Here is a 19,054-nt window from a genome sequence, read left to right on the forward strand (position 1 = left end):
TTTGAGAAAGCACACTTTGCACACAAAAAAATTATTTTAATGAATGCTATAATCCAAGCCTCTCAAGCAAATGAGAGCTGCCAGAAATGCTTCCCTCCAGCTCTCTTTCACACCTTTTATTTCCTTTTCTTTGTTCCGCTTCTGCTCTGGAGATGCATTTGGTATAGCCTAATTTAAAAGGAGGTAATAATAAATAAAACCCTCTTCGGCTGATTCTGTGGCCTCTTTGTGCAAGCACAGTAGTCTAGGGCTTCATTAGGCAGGAATGACAGGTCTGCACTGCGCCGGTGCGGCCTTTCATTGTTGGCCTGGTTGTAAAAGTGCACTCCATCTTTACGCTGCAGGCTAGTTTGCCATCACTCAAGTCAGGCTCTTCATTGACAGTGAAAGGCGGAGGGTCCTAAATTGCTCACCTGCCCCTCTCAGTCTCAATGTATGGCAAACTTTTAACTGCTCTTATCCTCTCTGAACTGCAGTTGATGGGATGAACTGATTTGTCATGATGAGAACTAGTTTAAGTCTGCCAAATACAGAAAACCTGAGAGATGTAGTGTATGACAACATTAAAAAAATATTGAGCCTGATATTATTTTCTAAGAGAAATACTAATCATCCCAATTTATTCTTCAAACCACATCTAGTGTGGAGAAACAGTTAATAGAGCTTGGAAATAATAAGATAAAATTTCTCACAGTGCTCACTCAAAATCCCCTGTCTCACTGTTTTGCGGCCATAATGCTGTTAGTCTCCCTTCTCACATGACTTCTGTTTTCTATATATATGTATCCCTCCAAGATGACCAAACATGACATGAGGAGGAGGTGTGTTTTAAAAGATTTAGGTTATCTCAGCCAGAGGACACCAGCGGTACATGAGAGGAACGCAAGGCCACTCTTGTTAACTCTCCATTTCCACTTCAAAGTGCAAAAATGATAGGTTTTGGGATGTGGGACTGAGATATGGACACACTGTAATGTGTATGTGGATCGTAATTATAGCTGTACCAACTCAAAAAAAGGAAAAAGTTAGTGCAAAAAGCTTCAGCCAAATGCTGACTGATATATGAGAGAGTAATATGGGTGTCTGAGTGAATGCAAGAGCATTTTTAGTTATTGCACTTTAAACATTTTGGTTTACTTTCTAAGGTATATTTGCTTATTTATATAGAATGCAATGTGGTAAGTTAGAGCTGTAAAAGCCATAAATGCTCTTACTATTATTCCACAGGTATTTTGTTATCTATAGTGCTGTGGAATTAAGTATTGATTCATCCACCAGTTTTATTAATGGTAATTTCAAGTTTGTTCACAAAAAACAAAAACAAAACAGTTTTGACTATGCTACAAAAGGGTCTGTGCAACTAATGTTGATCTAGTCTGGAGTTAAGCTACCTTACATAAAAAAAAAAACAAAACCGTTGACAATGTGTTTTAGGCAGAATGATGCTACTAAGACTTGCTGCCAGTTTGTCCCTGTGGTTGCATGCATTATTCTATTAGAATAATCTGCTTTGAAAGCAGTTATGGGATGTTAAATTTAAATTTAAAGAAATTTTAAAGTGTGATACATCATACGATTCTTTAGCTTATCAGCTAAAATGGAGAAAACATTTTCCAACATTATCCCCCACCTCCTTTTAACCTCCTTTTGACATTTTATCAATTTTGGCCAATAATAATATATACATAAGGTCAAGATGATGTTATTGTATTTGATATCATGCGTGTGTGGAGAACATTGGAAAAAAACAAAAAGAACTGAATGGTTGGAGGTTGGGACCAGGGTTAACTGTTTAGTAAAGAGGATTAAGGTCAAAGCCTGATGTTAGGAAATAAAAATAAATCCGCCAGAAGGCTTCTGCTGTGGGGTGCAAGTGTGTGTGGTTGCAGACACATGATCTCACCTTTAGGGTCATCTCTGACCACCAAAAGACCATTTCGGCACACGATCTTCCCCGTGGCTGCGTCCACAAACACTAAAGATGGGATGCTGGTCACCTTGTACTTGTTCCACAGCTTCATCTGGGGAGGGAGAGGATAACAGAATTGGTTGGTTAATGTGGATGCAAAAGTACCTCAGAGAACACATTTATGTTTATTTTAATTTCAGCACTAGAGAAACAGTTGACCCAGTGATTCTTCAGGCCTGCTGCATGTTCAGCAGAAATACTACTGTGTAAACAAATGACACCTTGGTACTACATGTATTTTAAAAGAAAAAACACTGCCTTGTTTAAAGGAGAAGCATGGGACTTGAAACAAAAACAGGCCCAAGGTGAATTAACAGAGGTTGGGAAGTACACTACTTCTCTTTTAGAAGGGTGAATTAGTGTTAACTCCCATGGTCTCTGCTGTATCATGAAAAAGAGTAAAAGGTGGAATGCACTATATAGGATTCATACTTTTACAAGCTTTTATTAAAACCTGTTGGCCTTAAATGTAACCATAATACCTTCTATATGACAGTGATATTAATACAGCCTCATGAAGCCAGAAAAGATGCTTTACAGAGAAAAATATGTGCATGAACTATTCATAGAGTTCAGTGAACACTGAAGTTCTTAACATCAAAGAGCAGATAAACCATTTTTGAGTCTCACTTTCCACATCAGAGGCAGAGTCTTACCCTCGGGATTGAAAACAGCCACGTAAAGAGAAGTGACCGGTATTATCAAGCATTTCTGACATAGCAACAAAAGAAGAAAAGGAAGCGTCACATGAAATCTTGAAACAAGCTTTGCAAAAGTAGACAGCAGAATAAAAACACGAGATGAGCTATATGTACTTCACTCTACTTTATAGAATTTATATCCTGAAAAAGAACCTTGTTACTCAATCAAAATGTCTCAATTTAATCTTTGTACACCTGTTCTTCAAAGCCACCCACTGCTGTACCTGCAGTATAATGATTTGCAGTGTCTGAGTTACTCCAATTGGACTATAATTTAAATGAAGTGAGATTTTTGTTGTAGTTTTTGTACAATGATGTCACTGCGCAAAGATACGTAGACTTAATAAGAGCAGAAAACTTGCACACAGGCTGTTACTCATATTATGCGCCTGCTCCTTTGCAAGAGTGTGACAGTTACAGAGGTCACCCACAGACACTGTCAGACACCAGAAGGCAGACATTCTGTCCCGTGGACAAGACGACCTGGAGCCTCCGGACCATGGTGGTCTGGAAGTCCCTTAAAAGCAAAACTTCAGTCTACCACAGTTAACAGTTTTACCACAAACTTCATGCTACTCTGGAAACTCTGCTCGCAAATTGATGGGGTTAGGGGCTGTAACTGTGACAGTGTTTGAAAGCTTAAAGTCTAACACCACATCTGTTAAACTCAGCTGCCTGTTGTCATTCAGGCTGATGATGTCAGACAGACAGATGGATTTAGCCGAAGAGTAAGGGAGACAAAAAAAGAGAAGGAAAAGCAGAGTGGTATGGTGGCTGGATGTGCAGTATCACCAACATTACAAGACATGAACCCCTATGATTTTGTCCAGAAATAACCACACTCAGGATATATAATGACCAAACAAATAAACAAATAACATAGTAAATAAATTCAGGAAGGAAGAATGACTTTGTTATAACAAATGATACAAATAGTTAAGTCAAACAAAAACTTGTAAAAAAACACAAGAGCTATAGGCTGTCTATTATACTGACAAGACAGGTAGTTTTAAAATACTATCAAATATGCACTCATCCCTATTCTACTAAGCGGCTGTGGCCTTAATGGAGCATTAAAGACATTTCTCCACTTTGATGAATGTATAACTGCTAAAGTATCTAGTGCCGAAAGATTTAAGGAAAAGTTTGGCAAATTGGGAAAGACTGCTTTCTTACCAAGACTTGCATTACATGTTTAAATTCTTCTCTACAAAACACAAAAAAACTATGAAGTAGCATACCGAGTAAAACAGTTAACCTGACTATTATATGACAACATCAAGAACAACAACAACAACAAAAAAAACACTACTCATGAGATTTCATGGCTTTTTTTTAATAATGTAACTACTAGTAAGCTTTAGTTGTATTTCAAAGTTAAACTTTGAACAAAGCAATGCTAGCGTCATTTCCTGAGTTTGTGCTAATATAAGCTAACCAGCTGCTAGCTGTAGCTTCATATTGAGCAAAAGAAAACACCTGATATTTTCATGACTGAACAGGAAACCAGGAGAAACTATTTTCTTGTTTGAGAAAATGTCAAGGTTTTAAAACAGCCGTTTGTTACAGGCCTGTGTGTTTGTTTTTAGTATTTATGGAAGATTTCTGTTGAAATAATCAACTCCAAAAAAATAGCAGCATCCAATTATCATGCAAACTGCTTGAGGATTGCATGCCAACACACAGCTTTCTCTAACAGAGGCTATTCATTATCAATATCTCCAGAGTGTGTAACGACAGACCAAGCAGGAGGTTTGGTTGTGTCATTACACACTGGTTTAACTATGCCAATAACCCTTGTAGAGAGGTCACCAACTGTTAAGACTCTAGGGGGCTGGAAATCCATACCAAGAATCCATTTACTCTCCTAGACATGCAAGCATTAGCCTCACACTACGCCCGCTGCTCATCATACTAATTGGATCACGCATGGCTGGAGATCCATATCCAGAAGAAGCAAGCAAATCAGCCCACTGTGGGACCAGTGCATGTTGAGATACCAGTGTTGAAAATCTTTGCTGATCAAAGAAACTGCTGATTCTTTTTAGAGGCTTTTGGTGGGGTCATTGACTGCATTCACTTACTACCTGAGCCTGTTAGAGGGGGAATGAGGGGGAAAAAAACATGGCTACAGCCCTACTTCCAGTATATCATGTTAGATGCCATGCGTGGCAATTGCTTTCATGCTTCTTTGCACTGTAACATTTTATGGCTACATTCTGGACTTTAAAAGGAGGTGAACTTGGGTGGAGAACCCTGAACGGTCTGTGGAATAAAATTTCAAAATCCACAAACATCTACCTCAGTTTTGCCCCTGTCACTTTTGAAAAGCCCATAGCATGACGCGCCATGAAATTTGGCCTTTTTCACTAACCGGTAGGTCCCCACAGTGGCTGTGGAGTCCTACAAGTGTTGCAGTATTGAGAGAAATAGTGGAGTTGAAATTCCTTCACTCAACATGTCTAATTCACCAATAATTGCTTGAGCAGCATCTCCTCACGGATCTGCTTTCACTGGATCGGTGTGGCCTGAGGAGTCTGCCAGACGCTCCCATTGCTGCTTCATTACAGCAGTGCCACTACAAAGGAAAGTGAGCCCTTTACAACTCAGGACATGAGAGGGATCCTGCTGTGGTGCAGATAACAGCTCACTCTTTTATCTTTGCACAATATATGAGGGACAAATGTTGATAATAAGTTGATGCCTTGAAGAAAAAAGGACTCAATTTAAAAAAAAAAAAAAAAAAAAAAGATTTTTGTTTACAGAAGATTTGTAGAATTTAGTTTAACCTAATTCTCTGCAGCATTAATGATCAGCAAAAGTATGCATATATGCTCTTTACTTATGTCAAGGGGAATTTATTTACATAGTTTAAAGAGCTATTTAGGGGGAAAAAAAGTGATGCATTCCACTAAGGAAATTCTGTTCTGGTTTTATTCAATTGAAAGTGTAGGGGAGAGTTTTGCTAAATCAAAATCTACTGCACAAAAAAAGATAATAATCAGGTGATCAACAGACTCCCACTGATATTAGTTGTCAAGTGTGAAGCCATTTGCTGGGAGAATTACTGATAGATGGGGCCATCGCCTCAAGACACGTTCAACAAAAGCATTTGTCTTTTACTGCGATTTCTTTTAAAAATGCCTGCAGGCAGTGTGATCTCTGACCGTAAAGATTTACTGTAGTGAAGCAGAAGCATGCCCCTTAACCACAAGCTTTTTCAGTCATGAAGCCATGACCTGAGCAACATGGGCAACGAATTCAAACTAACATGTTAGTGCACAGCAGCATCAACACATCATTTATTGTTTGTAGGCAGGCGGCTTTCAAGGTAAAATCTGAAACATTCTGCATTTTCCCTTCACTCGTCAGGTTGCAGACAAATGTGAACTCTTCTGACTGCACTGCTGTAACTCCCTTTTGGCTGGGCCCCTGCAGCCAGATTTGACTTACATTCCTCCAGGCTGAACCCCGCCTCTGCTCAATCTGCTCCCGAGGCTCTCAGTAACTGCCTGTATCCACTTCAAAACGCTATTGCTGCTCTTCATGGCTACAAAGAAAGCCCTTCCCTCCCACCTCGCAGCCATACTTCAGCTCACACTACGCTGGCTAGTGTGTGTTACTTAGGGCATCCATCTGTGCGGCTCTGACCTGAAGAGTCCTCATTGCTGTGGCTCCTCTGGTGGTGAAATACACATCTAAAACCTAGCGGCAGCTGCACAGTTGCTGCCCTTTTTCTCTGTATATGTCATTCTGAACATGAACCACCATGCGAGTTATTCTTTCATCTTTAAACAATCCCAACTACTTTAATCCCCCCCCCACCTCTCTCAAGAGACATCTATGTTCCTACAATATAAAAAGTACAGACCACCCACTCCACCCTGCTCTACTGTGCTCATTACAGAGCTCATCCTGCACCAAACAGCCATTAAGGATGAGAAAATGCGCTTCCTATGAAAATAGCAGAGCTGGAACATAATACAAGCTTCTCAGCATCCTTTTTCAATCCAGCTGCTGCTCTCATATATTCAATATTCCTGTAAAATTTTGTGGGCGAACCATTTTGATTGTGAATGCTGATGTACGCAGATGGAAGACACTGGCTAAATTGCTTTTTTTCCCTTCTTCCTTTTTCCTCCCCCCAATAGAAGAGCCTGCTGTTGCCAAGGCAACTAACCCCCAGCCTTTCCCCTCCATGAAGTCAGGACATGTCACCAAGTGGCAGACACTTTGTGGGCTCTTGGTTAATAATTCAGTGATAAATAAATGGTTTTGAGAGGAAGACAGGTGCCAGAATGTCAGAGGGCTTTGGGGAACGAATGAGGGAGTCAGAAATGGCAGAGAGTGTGGGTGTGAAGGGGGGACATTTCTCATAAGGAGGGACAAAAGCGACCCCCTGAATGCAGGCTCTAAACCTAAACTTGGTTAGAAGTTTTTATGTCATGAAGAAGGCAACATTAAAAAAAAAAAAAAAAAAAAATGGTGTGTGGGAGGGAGGGGTGGGGGTTGTAAAAGAGTAAAAAGCTAGGGCTCAATAGGAATCTGCAGTATTGTCTCTTCACAGAAGCAGGCAGCCCCTGAGGCCGACATTCAGCGAGGTCAAGGGTCAGGATGGCAGGGGGTGCATTCTTAGCTCCCAGTGGTGTTTGGGCCAGTCTGCCTGCTTTACCAACCCCCCATTATACTTACTGTCCTTTATTTCCAAACGCCTTTCTTTCTTTTGGATAAAAGCAAACATGTAAACCTGTTACACACATGGGCACAAAAGCCATGTCTGAATGTAAAAATGTAAAATTACACCCTTTTCTGTCCACATTACGCTTCCATCCATGCTAAAGTGACATTCTCAGCCACAACAATGCATCTTTTGAAAGCATTTAATCCAAGTATAGTGGAATGAAAAACTCCAGTCTGCTAGGCATCAGTGTGTGATTATCATGTGATTCGGAGCATCTGTTTCTCATGTGATTCATTTTTGAGTATCCCGGTATGTTGTTTTAGTCATTCTGTTTGCTTCATTGATATAAATGACAACCCATTCAACTTCTTGCTTTAGTGCAATTATTCACAAAGCCATGGCTTCATAATCTGAGACAAAATTCACAGCACTGTGGCTGCTGATTAATGGATGAAAATATTTTTTAAGCCATGTTACCTTTTTTTTAGCCTGTCCAGATTATATACAGCATATCTCTTACTCTCTCTCTATATATATATATATAGATCTATCTATCTATCTATCTATCTATCTATCTATCTATCTATCTATCTATCTATCTATCTATCTATCTATCTATCTATCTATCTATCTATCTATATATATATATATATATATATATATATATATATATATATATATATATATATATATATATATATATATATATATATATATATATATATATTAATGTGAATACAAAGCTATATTGTTACTCATTTTCTCTGCATGTAAATTATTAATCTGCCCTGAAAGTACGACTCATGTTCACATTAATGATTTACCTCTACAAAGTGTTAGAAGCCTACTGTATGAATACTGTGTCTGAGGTAATTTCAAACTTGTCGACTCTGCCTATGGCCTGCATTATATCAAGTCAAGGCCTGCAGGCCCTGACAGACAGTGAGAGATGACATAAAGCTGGTCTGGCTCTGGACCAGCTCTGTCAGTTACCTCAGTGTGACCCTCTCAGATGGGCATAACAGACTTGTGTTGATTGGCAAACTCCTGACTTGGAAGACCTGGTGCATTTTTCAGTAGCTCTTTTTAATACTATGTGCCAGAAGATAATACAACACACATGCACAGTCTGTCTACTGTAATTCAACACACCACAGAACCATTCTGAAGTCAGATGAATTGCTCTGTATAGCCTCATTAAGTCAGCAGCCATTACATATTTATAATCAGACAAAACACACATTAAAGTCAGCCTATAGCTAGATTTTTGCCCATGTGCTTTTTGTGCTCTATGCTTGATTAGCTACACTCTGCAGCACACCAACAGCAGCAGCCGTGCATTAATTCCACCCATTACCGTTTGTCCAGTACCCCGATTTCCTGGAGTGCTGGTGGAGTGTGGATGGGGGGGGGGGGTTCTGGGTGATTTAGACAGCTTCCCTGTTGTGACCCCTGTTTGCCCCCAGATTTAACTCCCACCACTCCTCCTCTTCCTTGTTATACCAGAGCCCTGAAAAGTCTGCCAGAGCTGGCACTCAATCCCTTATCCCATCACAACAACACATTAATATTTATGGAAATTTGAAGGAAACATTTAAGACACATTATCAGCGGTTTGTGCAGAAATCAAGACACCTCTAAATCTTGAAGGATCCAATCCATCTAATGCAGCTCATGGTAGATGGTTTGCACATGCTGTGTCTCTTCCCTGTGCTCACTTAATTACATTTATTGAAAATAAACTGTATGGATGCTATTCAGATATGGAAGTGATTTATGCTTACATCCAAGTGATACCCCTTTAGATTCCTATAAATTACAACATCAGGTTGTTACGCTGTGACTTTGTTCAAGTTTCAGGCTCATTCTGAGTAGCAAATGAAAAAAGTAGCTTTAGCTTCAAGTGGAGAGGGGGAAGGAGGATGCACAGCAGATGCATCTGTAAAAAGAGATAAAAACCAAAGATAAAGCCAAAGATAACACAGCTTGACGGATTAAAAGATTTCTTTTTGCACCAGCAAGGTGATTCTAGAGTTATTAGCTAAAACATCTCAGCATGGTGTGCAGTGTGCCCTTAAAATAGAGGAAACTGGATAAAAGAAGTTCTTAACACCATGAAACACATCTGCATGATGCCTGTGTAGTGGCTAGTTTGGTGTGCCTTCTTTATCATCAGTCAGGGATCTTAAAATAATTTTGACAAAACCTATATTTGTCTACTTGTTCTGAACACATTAAAGTGGAATGGACACAATAAATTCCACACTGTACAGATGCTGCACTTAGAAGGGTGAAGGGTGTATTTGGTCTGACTGTCCCTGTCACAACTAGCGTGGAGCCTCATAAATCACAATATACTGCGTCTCCTCTGCCTCATAAAATGCAGATTTCTTACAGGTAGAACAAAAATGCCTGTGGACGTAGATACATATATAGTACATAGACACAAATACATAGATGCCTGAGCCTGACAACCACCTTAAGTACAGAGATGTCTCACAAATCTATCATCTACTGCTGATGGGCAATGACATCCAGGCACAATAATGGTTCAGATTTCCTGAGGGAAAAGATGTTCTTGCTCTTTTTGCTCGTTACCTGAGCTACATTGAGCTTTGCGGTTTCTAGTTACACAGTGACACTTTATATCCACCCATTAACCCATTTCCTCTTCTACTCATATGCTCACTAATAGTCACATCTGTTTGGCTGCAGCTGCAGGCCAGCCCTGTGCATTTTATAGCAGAGCTGTACATCTGGACCCCCGTCGTATCTTTCACAGCTGCCCCTCCCATTGCCCGCCTTCCCTACTCCATGCAATGCTTTATTCTCAGCTTATTCCACCCCAACAACACTTTTCACAGCAGAGATGAAAGATTCCAAGTCCCATACACTCACTCTCTCCACTAGTACCAGCCCATATTGGCCAGGAAGGGTCTCATGGGTACAGATTTCATTTTATCCAAATTAAGTGTTAAATTAAGGAAATAAATCAAGACTCCACCACAACAGAAACATTTCAGCATGAAAACCTAGTGCACACACACACTTTCAGTTGTCAAAACACGTTTATATTTTCTTAGAAATGTGTTACCTCTTAATTATGGGGTATAATTAAATCAGATGGCCTTACACATAGAAATATTTCAGAAAGTTTTGATGTTGTCATAAATTTTATCTTTAACAACTAAATTTTATTAAGATGGTGGGGGTCTTATTTCATTCTCTTTATACACACACACACACACACAAAAAAAAAAAAAATAGGTAAAAAGACAAAAACAAAATAAATCAACTGAGAGGAGACAGGCAGACTTAGGACAGCAATAAAAAATGAAGAGCACATAAAAGCATTTGTAAAAAAATGCTTCTCTGTACAAGTCTGCTTTGAGAAATAGTTTAAAATTTGCCACTGATCTGGCTACTTCCATCTCTGGCAGGCTGCTGCAGACCTCAGGAGCCTCACAATGAAGACCTTTTGTTTTAAGCAGAGTCCTTGGAACCAGACTCTCTACATAAGTAGTTATAAAATGGTCTGATGTCCACTTCAAACTCCCACTGAGCCTTAAAAATAAACATCCATCAATTTTCTACACACTTAAGAACTGTGATGGCAAAACAAGTGTATTTTTCTCCTACAACTTCCTCAGACATCTCTTGGGAAATGTAACAGTAGCAGCTACAAGGCTGTAGGAGTTGGGAGGATTTCAATCAGTTGTTCGTGGAGCAGTTTAGTTTAGTGCAAAGGAGGACATGTGTCCCAATGCCTGAAGCCTGAATGTAATCCTCTGCTCAAATCTTGCATCACAACTGTGCATTAAAGCAAATGGCAATATAGCTAAGCTGAAACGATCATATGGACTCTTTCCTTCCTAATGTTTCATAAAAAATATGTATTTAGAATACAGTGTTTACAGATGAGAAGACAAGTAAATATTCTTCCTTGAAAACTTGCATTCAGTGCACTTTGGCTTTTATTGCCAAAGCAAATATCAAAAAAAGTAAATTATCCGTCACTACTACTACTACTTACCAGTGAAAAGACCAAAAGTCTGAAGTTCTAAAAGTAAGTAAAATAAACCTTAACCTTTTGGGCCCTGGACCTATTTTTATGCTTCTGCTTAAACATTGTTTACCCATAATAAGTATATCTCTGCAACCACAAGGTCTGTGGTGACGTGAAATGAACACGTCTGAGATTTGTTAGGATGTGTAAATATCAGTATGTGTTTCCGGTGAAGACTAAATGAAGACAGCACATAGCACAAGTGTAAAGAAGTTGATTAATATGAATATACCTTTGGAATGATGCAGCTGTAGCTCTAAACTTTTATCAAATCAAAGTATGAAATGTGAACATTATCTCTGCAAAGACCGACTTTGATTAAGTGAAGTATGAAACATTAGAGAGGTTCTGGTACAAACAGTTAGGGCGATGTCTCCAAAATGTCCATTTGGTATAGTTTGGCATCATCTATTCTCAAAGTCCCCCAACCGATAGACCTCAAATTTGAAAAAGTTAAAAGGACATTTTGCTAATATTTGGTTAAATGTTGAGGCCCCGCCCTTTGTTCTTGATGTTAGTAGCCAACCATAATCTCCTGAGGACCTGTGTTATGATCAAACACAGCTGAATAGCTCAGACTCTTAAGCTCTACGTTTTGTTATATTTAGAAATTAGATTAGATGCCTATTTCTTGGTAAGGATAAGGATTTAGGTATTTCTGACATTCCATGAAATGATAAAATCTCAGGAAAAACAGGAGCCTCGACCTTTCGCAACAATCAGTGAGTAACAATGAGCAAACAGTTAGGGAAATGAAGGTGACAAAATGTTAGTAGTGATGGAAATAAAACAGAACTGAGAGTTCACTCTAACACAGTCATATATTATGCAGAACAGACTGTTTTTATAAGACCACAGTAATGTTAGAGTGGATGTCCTCTGAAATTGCAAAGAAAATGTAACAACTTAAATAAAAAGTGGTTTATTCTTAAATTTATGGATTATACTACTATTAACACAGGACTTTATAAGGTTTATAACCTTACATAAGCACTGATGAGTGCTTTACTGTCATATGCTGCTGAAAAAATGTGTTGAGAAGCAACACAAAACATTAAATGAGTTTGTATTTTTTTTAAACAAATGTAACAGTGAGAGTCAGAAAACAGCTGAGGGGATCAAAGAAGGGTAAAACAGACAGAGACACAGAAGGCCGAGAGATATTAGTGTCAATTTTCAGGGTCATGTCACCCTGCAGAGGGCTGATTGACAGGGCACAGCCCCGGTTTAAAGTTCAAGCCTTTAATAGCTCGGCTGGAACAGCATGACCTCGAAGTCAGCCGATCCAACACAGCCCCTGATCCTCCCTGACACCACTGTCAATGCTTTTACATTAAACTCTAACAATTTTTTTTTTTTTTTTAAAACAATCAATAATCTCACTCATCAGTCTCACCTCTTTTACAACAGAGGGCTACTTTTACAAGAGATCTGTCTTGCTCACACCTGCTGGAAACACATCCTAAAATAAATTCCTTAAAAAGAATGAATTCTAGTCCCAAAAGTAAAACAAACTGTCCAGCATTTGCACTTCAAACTTTTTATTATATAAAGAAAAACACAGAAGAATCAGAGGACAGTCCACTCTTTGATGTGTTTGTAATTCAGCTCCACAAGCGTGAAAGCACAGATCTGAGACCTCCCACAGATACTGGCGGAGGTCACCAGCCCTTGCTGAGCCTTGGCTCCCAACACACTCTTCTGATATCTTATTCCTGAAATGTAAGCACTTCATAGACAACATGATGTAATTTCCTCAGGCACAAATCATTCACCAAGTCAAACACTTCATTACTTGTTTACATTGTTGCTGGTGCCAAACCACAGAAAGATTTAAGCCACTAACAATTATACAGTGTGTCATCATGCAGTGTTTGGAAAGAACAGCCCTTCAACAAAGACTAGAATTAGAGACAATGTGGAGGAACATACAAGTCTGGCATGGGTTTACGTGGAAAAATGGCTGGCAGGTGTTTCTGTGTACCTTGCTATTTACATTGCAGCAGCATGTTGCATCACCCATATGGCAACTAAAAGCTCAGTTAGAAGATGATGTGGAAGCACAATGTAACTCAGACAAGTTAGTTAAGCTGTAGGGATCAAAAGGTGAAAAAACAGACATGCTCAAATAATATTTTGCCAAAGAGCATAATTAAATCATCACAAAATCGAAAGAATATGACATCATAATAAACCAGTTAAAAAGGTCCATCTACTTAAACTCACAGACTGGACAGGGATGATCAAAGAGAGGTAAAAAGGAATGCTTAAGAAGCTAGAAGCTGCATGACAGACCACTACAGCTGGGTTTTAAAGAAAAATGGAAGAGTGATAATAAAAATGCTTGCTGAATGGTTTCCCAAAAGGGAACAGGGGAGACTCTTCAAACTCCTCTGGTCTGATGATGTTAACACTGAACTTTTTAATCATCAAGGTTAATGCCGTCAGGTGCAAACACTTTTCATCACCCAAAGAACTTATCCCCACAGTGAAGCATGTTAGTGGCAGCACCATGCTGTGGGGATGTTTGTTTCATTGACAGACTAAACTGCCCAGCATTTAGTGATATAGTGCATAGTGCTAAATGCCGGGAATATCTTGAGGAAAAACAGCTTCAGTCTTTGAGCAGGAGCAGTTAAATTTGAAAAATGGATAAAAGTCCCAGTGGCTAAACGTGCCCAGCTCATAGAGACACTAAGAAATTTATGGCCACCATTGTTTCAAAACGTGCACCTTCAAAGTACCGAATATTTTCTTACTTTACCATGGGAGGTGAATACTGGATGGTGCAATTATCCAAAATGATAGTTCAGTGTAGAACTAGTCAGCTGCTGTAAGACATTTTTTTTTATTTGAAAAAGGAAGGAAGCTTAGCTTTGCACATAGCAGTTCATCTCCAGTTTTTTAAACATATCACTATCCACAGCTTAGCAATGCCGACACTGGCCTCAGAGGGCCTCACCATGATTTATAGTCACACTGAACATTTATAAGAGCAGAAAACACTTTTAAACCCTGCCAACAAGCAAAAAGTCAGGGGATAAGAGCCATAGAGCAGCTTTGTATTTTAAAGATCTGTTAAAATCTTTAGCAGGAACAGAAAAATTGACTGCCAACGATTTGTTTATAGTCAACATCAATCACATCCTAATAAATAAAAACGTTAGAAAAACAAAAATTAATGACAGGACTTGCGTATCCATACTTTGCATTTGTACCACTTAATTAATGTGTCATTTGCAGCATGATGGAAACAGACAGTTGTGTTTGTCAGCACTTTCTCCAACAGTTCTGGCCCAACATTAAAGAAACCTGCACAGAACTGCAGCCAGGACAAAACAAAAGAAGATGAAAAACAAGTTACATCTCAAAACACTCTTTTTAAGTGTTTATACACAAAAGAAATCACATTTTTTATGGGCCACTGGCAAATTCTAGACAGTCTACATAAGATAAATAAAATGAAATGATGAAACCTAAGAAATGCTTCCAGTTTCCTGAGTTATCTGCCATCTGAAAGACCAATCAAATGAGACATCCAACTAATGAGAGAATCCAGAAAGCATTATTGTTCTGGTTTTGAAAAGCTGTCCAGGGAAATGTGATTAATGTTTTCCATGAGCACAGAAGAGCAAATCCTAAGTGACTTGGACTGAGAGAATGAGAGTCGCACTTTTCAAAGTGAATTTTTGTAATAGGCTACAATTAAACTGAGCAATGCCCTGCCAAGGAAGGAGGACTTCCCATTAATATGAGTCATGGAAGACCACAAGCAACGGTCATAAAAGTGCAACAGCCAAGAGCAAATGAAATGCCAAAACAAGGAAGGAAAATGCACTTGAATGATTTTCCATGCATCTTCAGAACTGAGGGGGAAAAATAGTGAGACAATGAGCAGCATATATATTTTTCCCGGTTACAGTAACTTTCATCAGACTGACTCTGAGCAACGTCACCTCTGGTCCTGACGGCCGCGATCAAGTTGCAAGAGGGGACAAAGAGGACACACATAGGTGAGGTGAAGCACTCCTACATCTGTGGCAGCCTGGAATGCAAAGTGGCTCAACTGGGTTTATAAATAACATTAGAAACACAAAAGGTGCTGCTGTTCTAAGTCGAACCACTCTTTCAGAGTCCCCATTCTGCCCTCCTTGTTACTGCAAGCGTCTCACCGGAGCAGTTAGCGGCAGTTCCCGACCAGCCCAGCCTCTCTGTTGCAGAGTAACCCTGCAGCTCCAGCATCACTAGTTAGGTCTGAATGCAGACAAGAATACTCAAAGCAACCTTTGTGACTGTACAAGGTGGTAGTGTGTACACAGGAGCTTGTAGGTTAAGAGTGAATGAGGGGGTATGAGACCAATAAGGGATGCAGCACTGATTTTCATGATATGGATTTTTTTTTTTTATAAATTCATTTTTCACCTCTTTTTTGGTGACACAATGCAACACACAAACTACACATTATTTAACACAACCTATTACATAAAAATAGATACTGTTATGCGTTTCATGCAAATGTGAGCTGGTTTGAAAAGGTGTGTTATTCATTTAATCCTTACAGACTAATGATAAAGAGCAAGAAAGACCAGGCTCATTAGTATGTTATGCATACATTAACTAAAAACCCTCTAAAAGTTATTCCTCACTGAATATGCAGAAGACAGTCTTAAAACTCCTGTTGCGTATTTTAATAAATAAACTGTAATAAAATCAGGCTATTGCAAGATAATAATAATAAAAAAAAACACTCAAAAGGAAAAGGAGTGGGAAGGTTGCTGTATTCAAGTACTACACGTGAGGATTTCCAGCTCGGAGAAAAAGGAAAAACTCATAAAATATATTAACTATAAAATTCAATATATTTCTTTAGAAAGACTTCCAAAATGATAGCAAAAATTTTAATTTGCAAAGAAATTGTCTAACATATGTGCTGATTAGGGTAAGTGTTCAAAAGTTAAAATTTGAAGTTTCCACAAGTTTGAAAGACATTGTGTTTGGGAAAAAAAAAAAAAAAAAAAAAAAAATCTGTATCTAAAGCTAATTGACAGGCAATTCGTTGTCAAATTATAACTGATCATTTCAGTAATATATTGTGGGTTCAGTTTCTGTTGTTCTCAACAAGGAATGCTTTATGCAACTAAAGCCTGCTTAGTTGTGATTGGTCAATGTAAGACTACAGGTGGAAACAGACAGCATTTGGCCCAAAATCAAGCCGGTTGCCCACAGCTTGTTTATAGATTATTCAACAATGACTTTTAGTTACTCATTCTAGTCATTTATCCTTTACTTTTAGTTAACAATTTTAGGAAATTGCATGCAGGGAAGTTTAGTTTAGGTTCTAGGTATTTCATACACAGTAATTTTGTGTTACAGAAAAGAGCGAGAGTGTAGCAAAGATAGCCACTATTTAATTCAAGCATGTATCCTTTCAGGAAGTACTTTCTCATTTTACTTCATCTACATAATAATATGTATATTTTAAATCTACTTGTAATCTACAGTTTCAGATGTTCAGCTTTCCTTTCACTTACTGGTGACATAAACAGAGATACAACCCACCTGACTGGGACCCAACTGTAAGACAGCGTATCAGCTCAAACAGGATTAAGACACTTTTGGAAATAATGAGACACTGTGTCTGTAAGGATGTGGGAGTGCGGCATTATGCTATGAAAAGTAGCAGGCAGCCTATCTGAAAAGTGTTTTTGTGCAAACCTTGCTGATAGGAAAGGATTATGACTGCATCTGTCTGTGCTGCCACGACTGCTGCCTGCATCACCATCAAGATAGAAATCCGGCTGGATTTTTATCTCTCATTCCATTCCTCACCTTTCCAGCCCTCCATCATTCCCCTTTCTCTCTCTTTTCTAAATGAAGGACTGTAATACCAGTACTCAGGAGAGACAAAAAAAAAAAAAAAAAAAAGAGTGGAAAGAGGGTGAAAAGGTGACGGGCTGTACAACAGCGAGACACGCCTCATTTAAAAGCTTTTCTCTGATAAATCGCAGATATGGAAAAATATGTTCTTGCTTATGTCCTTTTTACTCATGCAATGGAAAACTCAGATTGTAATGCCAATTCTGCTCTCCAGGGCGATTCATCAGCAACACTGTTTTCTCTGAAAAACATCACAATGAAAACATCATGTGAAACAGGCCATAAAGCAAGGTTCCTCTGCCTTTAGGGTGTTGACACAGAGGAGAAAAAGAAACCTGAAAATGGTGTCTGTGTAAACATGTAATAAACCTGTTAACACCTCAATACAACAGTGCTCTTCTTAAGTCAGACTAAACTACCTTCCACTAACATATCTTAGTAGACATTGTTTTTGAATGCGTACCTCACAAAAACTCCTGCATTCACAATTCTGAGTACAGTTACATTTACACAAACCCCCTACATCGAAACAAATCTGTCCCTACATGACCTCCGTTACACTCTCAGTCATAGTATGGCTGTTGTAGCCTGCATTTTAAACACTCAAGTTCTTTATAAGCAAGCCGTGCATTAACCTCTGTGTTTAGTGTCATACAGAGTGTTGTTACTTTGCAGACACAGATGCAGCTGCCCAATGTGGAGCGGATCTAATTAAATGCTGTTCCACATTAACAGGATTGGGTGAACCTACAGATTTCCGCCTGCTCCACTCGGCCTGTGAGTGGCATTCGTTGTAATGCATACAAGCAGGAACCAGATGAAGAGCTTCCTAGAATACACACACATCCTGCCAGACACAAGCGAAACCGACATCCGTACACTCATATGACCTGTGCCCTTTGTGGATCAGGGTGGTGGAACATGGTGGCAATGTTACAGTTGCACAATAGGCAAGTGGAGACGTTGCCACAGCGAGGCATCTGTTCAAGGCTTGCAGCCTTTATGTAGCTGCAGGCCATATCTGGAGGTGTAGCCGATGCTGTCACTCCCAATGTCTAATTACAGGTGTTGTTCTACCACAGTTATGTGCATTAAGCTTAATATATTCAATATATGCCTGCAGCCTTTTGATACTTGGAACAAAACCAGTGTAGCGCATGTTTATCTCCATTTGCTGCCAAATTCCATCCAGGAAACTGTGGTCTGTCAAATACACACTAAATACAGTGTCCTGCAGAACACAGTGTTTGCAACTGGCTGGTTTGCCCCTACATAAACTACCACTTAAAGCTAAAGCAGTGATTGTGGGTTTGCTGAAGATGAAGCATGTTTCAATGAGCTAATCAAACACCAGTTCTGCTACACTGAGACCAAACTGTGAATCAATATGGCCATAACTTCATGCCTTCTGTAGAACTAAACAGTCTAGACAGATAAAACAAAGTAGATAAAAAAAAAATACGATGATATCTGAGCTTAAAAGATATAAACAGCAGGCCAGTGTTCCTACAAGTATACTGGACTCACAATGAGCCTCCTCTCTTCTCTGTTTATGCACTCACTCACATTTGTTGAGACAACAGAACAACTGGTCAAGATCTCTGCAGTTGCTGCTTTACAAGACCAACTGCAATGTCTGTGCAAGAATATTGAGGATTTATGACAGGTAACCTACCACAAGCAGATCGCACAGCCTGCTCCTCACTTCTGTACATCGCTGCTGCTCAACCAAAGCTTTATGGAGCTGATACATTTCCTGC

The 19,054-nt window shown here is 39.2% G+C and overlaps 1 protein-coding gene across 1 annotated transcript in view; it reads right to left on the reverse strand.

Moving 5' to 3' along the window:
- nxn (nucleoredoxin) overlaps positions 1-19,054 on the reverse strand; it is a 55,693-nt gene that overhangs the window by 13,064 nt on the left and 23,575 nt on the right. Inside the window, exon 2 of the mRNA XM_041995334.1 lies at positions 1,904-2,021. Coding sequence (XP_041851268.1) covers positions 1,904-2,021 — 118 coding nt within the window. The remainder of the gene's footprint in view (positions 1-1,903; positions 2,022-19,054) is intronic.

The sequence above is a fragment of the Melanotaenia boesemani genome, chromosome 9, assembly GCF_017639745.1.
Source record: "Melanotaenia boesemani isolate fMelBoe1 chromosome 9, fMelBoe1.pri, whole genome shotgun sequence".
Lineage (NCBI taxonomy): Eukaryota > Metazoa > Chordata > Actinopteri > Atheriniformes > Melanotaeniidae > Melanotaenia > Melanotaenia boesemani.